The sequence below is a fragment of the Juglans regia genome, chromosome 2 (genome assembly GCF_001411555.2).
Source record: "Juglans regia cultivar Chandler chromosome 2, Walnut 2.0, whole genome shotgun sequence".
NCBI classification, from domain to species: Eukaryota; Viridiplantae; Streptophyta; class Magnoliopsida; order Fagales; family Juglandaceae; genus Juglans; species Juglans regia.
Genome location: NC_049902.1, coordinates 14719314 through 14727678, shown reverse-complemented (window position 1 = coordinate 14727678; position 8365 = coordinate 14719314). Strand labels below are relative to the sequence as shown.

Below are 8365 nucleotides of genomic sequence, written 5' to 3'. Positions count from 1 at the left end.
ACCGCCCCTTTGCCCCCCAATGAGGTAATCCAGACAGCGATGTGGCCGGTCCACTAGTTCGTTGCGATGGGTCGAGGTAAGTTTTCGAGCAGCGTCGGGGCCGAACTCGCTCTCCATCATGGGAAAGACAAGGTGGCCTCTAGCTCAACCCATCCCTCTGTTTCCCGCTGGAAGTAGGTTGTTCGAGCAGTCTATTACTGGATCGCTCCTGCTCGTTAACATGGCAGGGAAGGGTAAGTTTTGGGTCAGGTTGGCGCTGAACCCACTCTTCATCATAGCGAAGGTTGGGGTAAGTTATTTGAGTAGCCATGGGGTTGGTCCCACTCTCTATCGTGGGGAGATAAGGCGGCATTTGGCTCGACCCATCTCCTCGGTCTGCAGCGTGGTAGGTTGTTCAAACAGTCTGCTACTGGACTCACTCCCGCCTGTTAACGTCTTGTTTCGTACGATTTTGGGCTAGTTCCAGTAACTCGGGTTTTTAAAGTTGGGTCTGCGAAAACAAAGAAGAAAGAAGCTGGAAGAGGGTGGCCTTGGGGCAGGGGAGTCTCCGATGCTAAAGTCAATAGAGTATTTTGGATGTTTGTAAATAACAAGAGAGTCCAATGAGAGTTTTTCGTACTTGAAAATTGCTAATTATACCGAGAGTTTGGGGGATAGATCATGCTTATCCCCGTGGAGCACATGTCCTTTTTACTGTTTCTTTTTTCAGAGTCATTTAATTGCGGCATGCCTATACAACAATGCCATTAATATGGCTGTTGCTCGAGTAGTTGTGACATTAATGCGACGTGGTTCCCCAATTTGCTTTACTATGTTGATGTATTCGGTGATCTGTCGATGTTCTATTGTCAGAAAAATAAAGGTTCTCTGTTTTTCTTGTTCTGCCCATGAGCGGGATGAGGTCGAGTGGCGTCAGGCCTGTCTGTCTCATCAGCCATCCTTGCTTAGTTTCCCTTGCAGGCGAGTTGCTTCGTGGGCAAATCTAGGCCCTGGGGTCAGGTATCGAGGTGAAACTCATTACTCTTGACTGAGCGCCTAGTGAGTTTATGAGTGAGGGGGAAATCCCCTTATAATATGCTTAATTTCATACTCATTGATCATAATAGTATTGTTGTTTAACAATACATTAATGTTCTCTTTGTTTATGCTTAAGTTCAAGACCCATCGAAATTCTAAAATTCTTTAACATATTTAAGATGTTGAACATTTTATACTATTAAGAGAGACATACATATAGACTCATTTTATTTAATATAGTGTTTTGTTGCATCGATGACATAGAGTATAATATTAGAGAAATAATATTATGGAGTCTATACTGTATTTATCTCTCCTATCCTCGATTTATCAAAAATAGTTAGAGAAAATATTTAAAAAAATAATTCATAAATAACTAAATAAGTATCCTAAAAGAGAATATATTCTATTAAATTTAAACACATCAAATCAAAATAATATTATTTTATTACATAATTCTATATAAGTTGTTAATTAGTGATAACTTTTTCATTTGCACCGAGGAATATAAAAGAAAGGTAAATAGTAAACAAACTGGTACATTTTATTGATGCTTTTTTTTAATAGTTAAGGAATTAGTGAATTTATATATTTATTTTTTAAAAAATATTATAAATAAATAATCTTTCTATTCTCTCGATTGGCTGTATGGTTTCACGCAGAGGTGTAACCGGTCCGGTCTGGTCCGGTCCGGTCCGGTTTTGGATAAAATCTAGGACCAAACCGATATGTACCGGTTTTGTATTGTTCAAAACCGATTACGTCCCGATTACCCTCATAAACTGGTACCTCCAATTTTACCGGTTTCTGGTCCGATCTGGTTCCTTTTCTCAATTTTTTTAAATATAAAAAACATATAATAAAGTGTTACTTGTTATGATAAAATATTATTAAGAATTTAATACATATATATATATATTATGTTTAAAGCATATGATCAATTAAATTTTTAATTTTAAAATTAAACTTTTATTTTATAAATTATAACAACATTATCTCATATATAATTATATTAATAACATATGATCAAACAGATTATAAATGTTTATATTTAAGATTAACATTTTATGTTATAATTTATGAATTATAATATAAAATTATTTTATATATGATATATAATTATATATATTATATATAAAAATTTAATATATAATTATATATTATATATAGAAATATTTTGTATAATATATAAATTAATTTTAATATATATATTTTTCTAACCGATTCGATTTGATCCGGTCTGATCTTAAAAATAATAAAATTAAAATCGACCGAAATAGAAACTGATTTCAAATCAGACTAATTTAAAACTGGACAAATCGATCCAATTCAATCTGATTTTCTAATTTTCTGATGTAAATTTACATCCCTAATTTCACGTAGCATTGTCCTAAAGGAAAACGGTGGACGCTGTTGGACAAGCTGGCACTGACAGATCTTCTGTTGGCACAAATACGGATAAAGAAGTAATAATAATTTGAATAGAATAATAGAACGAGCGAAAGAGAAAATTACGAATGCTAGGAAGAGACGTCATGAAAAGCCAGGACCTGAGGAGGGTCATCCCTCCCCAATCGCCACCTATATATGCACGCGTTGTCCATAATACCCACCAAGGGGATGCTGACCCTTCAACACGTGTGCTTTCACCTCCAAGATACAACTCTCAAAAGTTGTCTTTCACTCCGAAGTCCGAACTCACCATTCACCCCTTTCTGTTTCCCTCCTAATCTTGTTTAGAATATAAACTCATTTCAATTTATTTTAATTTATTATTATTATTTTTTTAAATTTTAATATAAAATATAATAAATAATTTAATTTTTTTAAAATTTTAAAATAATAATAATATTTTAAAATAATATTCTAATAATATTTTATCATCTTAATTCAATTCAACTCAATTCAATATTTAAATACAATCTTTACATTTATTGCTCACTTCAATTATTATTTCTCCAAATCAAATAGATATAAATATTATTACATATTTTTATCCCTTGTTTTTTCACATTTTTCAAGAAATTTTTTGTTCAAATCAAAATCAGAGTTCAATTTAATTATATTATACGAGTTATATAAATCATCTCATCTAATATGATCAAATCTTATTTAATTATTATAAAAAAATTTAAATTTTTATATAAAATACAATAAATCATTTAATTTATTAAATTTTAAAAAAATATTATTATAATAATATTTTATTCGAATTATAACTTTTATCTTATATTACAAACAAGTCAATGGTATTTTTTATTTTTATATATGATATAAAATAAGTTGAAATTAAAATTAAAAATTAAATTAAATTAAATATTATTATAATATAATATTTTTTTTTAATATTAGAAATTCTAGGAAGAGACGTCACGAAAAGCCAGGACCCGAGGGTCGTCCCTCCCCAATCGCCAACCCTGCACGCGTTGTCCATAATACCCACCAAGGGGATGCTGACCCTTCAACACGTGTGCTTTCACCTCCATGATACAACTCCCAAAAGTTGTCTTCACTCTCACCATTGACCCCATTCTGCTTCCCTCCTAGTCCCGGTGTTTATTTCTTTGCATTTAGATTGAGATTAGACGTTGAGTTGAGTTTTTATTTTTTTAAAATAATAATAAATTAAATAGTAAAAATAGTTATATAAATTTTAAATAAATTGAATTTAAAGCATATTTAAATATCAAGATAAGTTTAATATTTTTTATGAGAAAAGTTATGGATCTCACGTATCAAAATGCTTTAAATTGAAAAAAAATATGAATTTCACGTGAAAAAGGGTTTGAAGTTGGGATGAATTTAGTAATTTGAGAATTAAGTATTTAAATATTAAACTCAGTTTAAAAATAGACTGAATTTAACTGAGTTTGAGAACCAAACACAATATTATTGCTCACTTCAATTATTATTTATCCAAATCAAATAGATATAAATATTATTACTTATTTTTATCCCTTGTTTTTTCACACTTTTCAAGAAATTTTTATTCCGACCAAAATCATTTTTCAGTTTAATACTATTAGACAAGTTATATAGGCTATCTCATCTCATCTTATTTTATCTAATTTAATTATTATAAAATTTTTAAAATTTTTACATAAAATAGTTTAAATCATTCAAATTTTTTACATTTTAAAAAATTATTATTAAAAAATTATATTATAATAATATTTTATTCGAGTTATAACTTTCATCTTATATTACAAACAAGTTAAAGATCTCTTTTGTTTTTACAAATTAGATGAAATAAATTAAAATTAAAGTTAGAAGTTAAATAAAATATTATTAGAAAATATTTTTTTAATGTTATTCTTGTTTTGAAATTTGAAAAAATTGAATTATTTATTTTATTTTATATAAAAATTTAAAAAATTTATAATAATTAGATAAAATTAATTAAGAATAATTATAAAAAGGGAAATGCTATATCTCCCGCTGGGAGCTCCCGCTTGGAACTCCCGCTGGAGATTAGTGTATTTTTTATGTGTTTTTTTTTTAAATTATTTTTTATATAGATTTTTTTAATAATTTTAAATATTTTTAAAAAATAAAAAAATTCAAAATATTATTAAAAAATAATTTCTTAATCACGAAGTAAAATAAAAAATTATAAAAAAATATTTTTTTATTTTACTTTGTGATTAAGAAAGTATATTTTAATGATTTTTTTTTACTTTCTAATTAAGGAAGTATTTTTAATGATGTTCTAAATTTATTTTATTTTTTTAAAAATATTTTTTATAGTTTTTTATTTTACTTCATGATTAAGAAAGTATTTTTTAATATATATTTTTTTACTTTCTGATTAAGAAAATATTTTCTGAATGATGTTTAAATTTATTTTATTTTTTAAAAATATTTTAAAATAATAAAAAATTTATATAAAAAATTACTTAAATAAAACACATATAAAATAACACTACACCCCCAGCGGGAGCTCCCAGCGGGAGCCCCGAGCGGGGGCTGTAGCATCACCCTCAAAATAAGATAGACTAACGATACAGTAATATTTTATGTTTTTATTTTTCTATGAAAGAACCTTGATTGCGTGGCAAAATGTAGAGTAACAAAGAATGGTCCCCCCAGAGGCAGAGAGAGGGAGAGACGGAGGGTGAAAGAAAGAATCTTTTTTTATTAGAAAGCATCATACTGTTGGCGATGGCCATCTTTTTCAGTCCAATTCAACTGGACCCTCTTTTTTGGAACTCTAAAGTATCTTGGCTATAAAGTTAGGTATAGGTCAAACTGTAACTTCTATTCCCCCATCATACATGTATTCATTACTCATTTGTGATTTGACTTTAAAAGGAATGATGCATGCATGCTCTAAAATATCCGGCCTCCAAGCTCTTATTGAAAAGTTGAATATCAGATTAAAACATATGGATTAGTATTTGGTAAAGTTTAAATCATTATGGTTTTTGGACCATTTTTTTAGATGATTATTTCCCCCTTAAATAATTCAATCGCCTAAACAAAAAAAAAAAAAATTGGCATGGTGAAATTAAAGTAATTCAAGGTGAAATTCTATTAGGTTTAAATGGATTTAACAAATAAATTAATTAAGAGTAAAAGTCTATCGTTAACAAGATAAGATGAACTGAATTTTTTATTTAAGTTCCTAACAAAATAGAGGTAATAACTTCTCACTTAGCTAGCTAACACACCATTGATCGACGTATTTTAATGTTGTACGTTAGATTGTAAAATTATTTTTATTATAAAATAGATCTAATGTATCATATAAAGTCATATCAGTTTATAAATTTATTTTTGTATGATCTTCTAGTAGCTGCATCACTTCTCAACATAAAAACACTAAATCCAGATAATACGTGCATTCATTCCAATGAATTCTTGAGAGTCCACGGAGAGAAAAATCACTCATTCTATTTATTTATTTTCATTTGGCATAAAAATATAATCTTTGAATTTTGAAGATTATTTAACTTTTTCGTCTTATATGATATCCCACTTTAATACTCATTGAACATTCATAAATCTAATTGGACCAAAGATGAATTGAATTTTGCCATTGCTATTGCAATCCATAGCTCTCTAACCAAATGTTTAAAATTCAAAGACGCAAAGTAAAATCAAATACAAGGAATCACGTTGATGTGACCATTTCCTTTTTAAAGCAATAAACTTGTCATGTCACTTTTAGTGGAAGGAACTCGAAGTAGTTTGTACCATCAGGGGGTGGTGATGGCTGGACCGCTTTTTAGCATGACAGTGATGTTCATTCCATTTGAAACGGATGGTAGAGCGAAAAAACAGTAAAAATAATGTTTAAAGTAAAATGAGTTATACATAATATTTTTTACAACATATTTCATAATAATATATTAAATAATAGATAATTTTATAAAATACTTTATAAAAATATTCTTATTTTATACTGTAAAATGTGTTGTAAAAATATATTATGTATAAATACTCATGTTTTAATTATATTTTCTAAACTGTTTATTTAATCATTTTATATTTTAAATGAACAAACACTCTGAAGTCTGTCTTTCTGTCTCTCACTGATCTCCCTCGGCAGTCGACCATTTGCAAGTCAAAAGGAACCCACGACCCACCCATTAAAATTGTAGTATAAAAGGGCCAAGAGCCCCCAAACCATGTAGTTCAAGTGCCTTACAACAGCTCTCGCCCAAAACCATTTCTATAGCTCTATCTTTCCATCCTAATCCCCCTTTACAAACACACAAGAAACTACAGCCTACAACAATGGTAGTCCTGTCCAAACCAACAATAGAACAGTACTCTAACATCAGAAACTGCTTGAATCCCACATTATACTCTGGAATTCCCCTGATAGATCTCTCGAAACCCGACTCCAACCACCTCATAGTCAAGGCCTGCGAGGATTTTGGATGTTTTAAGGTCATCAATCATGGAATTTCAATGGAGTCCATCGCCAACTTAGAATCTAAAGCTGTCAGATTCTTCTCTCTACCACTCTCACAGAAAGAAAAAGCAGGGCCTTCTGCTCCTCTGGCGTATGGTAACAAGAGTATTGGACCCAACGGGGATATTGGTTGGGTGGAATACCTTCTTCTCACAGCCAATCTAGATTCATGTTCTCAGACATTTCTGTCAGTTTTCGGAGAAAACCCAGAAAAGTTTCGGTATGAAATTCAGACAGAACCAACCTGAAGTTGAACTTGATTCACATGGATAGCAATTTTGTTTTTTGTTTTCCGAATATCCAAGTAATTGCTAAAATAACATGTTTATGCTGTTTTTGTTTATTGCAGTTCTGTTTTCAATGACTATATATCAGCTGTGAGGAAAATGGCATGCAAGATTTTAGAATTGATGGCTGATGGATTGAAGCTTCAACCGAGAAATTTGTTCAGTAAGCTTCTGATGGATGAACAGAGTGACTCTGTTTTCAGGCTAAATCACTACCCTCCATGCCCAGAGCTTCAAGCTTCGAAAGGCGCCAATATGATCGGATTTGGAGAGCACACTGACCCACAAATCGTTACCGTGCTGAGATCCAACAACACATCAGGCCTCCAAATTTCTTTAAGAGATGGGAATTGGATTTCAGTCCCACCTGATCAGAACTCATTCTTCATTAATGTTGGTGATTCTTTGCAGGTACAGCTACAGTTATAACAGTAAAGGAAAGATTACAGTTACATCAACTTCCTGTTCCCATGGATAAGATAGAGCTTCCTTGGTTGATTCATTGAGTTTTTTTTTTTTGTTTTTTCCTTTTATCTTACAAATATTATTCTGTTAACGGCTTTTCTTTGTTTGGTGGATCAGGTTATGACTAATGGAAGGTTCCAAAGCGTAAGGCACAGGGTATTGACAAACAGCTTGAAATCTAGAGTTTCAATGATATATTTTGGGGGACCACCTTTAAGTGAGAAAATAGCTCCATTACCCTCACTCGTGGAAGGAGAAAAAAGCTTGTACAAAGAGTTCACGTGGTTTGACTACAAGAAATCTGCTTACAATTTAAGATTGGCAGATAACAGGCTTGAGAACTTTAAGAGAATTGCAGCCCCGTAATGTAACATACCTCTCACGTTTTAGGCAAAACAAAACGGTGTTTCAATTCTTAGAGCACTACCATGGATTATGTAAAACAAATTGTAACGCCTCGCTCCCGAATAAAATTATTTTTTTTTTAATTTTCGAGAAACTGGTGTGCTACTAAACTTTTACTTAAAAACTTTTTCTTTTTAACGAAGCGTCAGAGATGAAAGATCCCATAAATAAATAAATTTCATCTTTATTAAATACTTAAAATCAATAAAGTCTCATGTACTTATCAAAATAAATTATTAAACTAAAATCTTAAAACTAAGCATAACATAAA

General features: G+C 30.4%; 1 protein-coding gene across 1 annotated transcript; it reads left to right on the top strand.

Annotated features, from left to right (window-relative positions):
• The first annotated feature begins 6627 nt into the window (after positions 1 to 6627).
• LOC108995841 (gibberellin 2-beta-dioxygenase 1-like) lies at positions 6628 to 8147 on the top strand. Its single transcript, XM_018971478.2, has 3 exons — positions 6628 to 7157; positions 7287 to 7635; positions 7807 to 8147. Exons 1-3 carry the CDS (start codon positions 6757 to 6759, stop codon positions 8053 to 8055), a joined length of 999 nt encoding a protein of 332 aa, XP_018827023.1. The 5' UTR covers positions 6628 to 6756; the 3' UTR covers positions 8056 to 8147.
• The last annotated feature ends 218 nt before the right edge of the window (positions 8148 to 8365 follow it).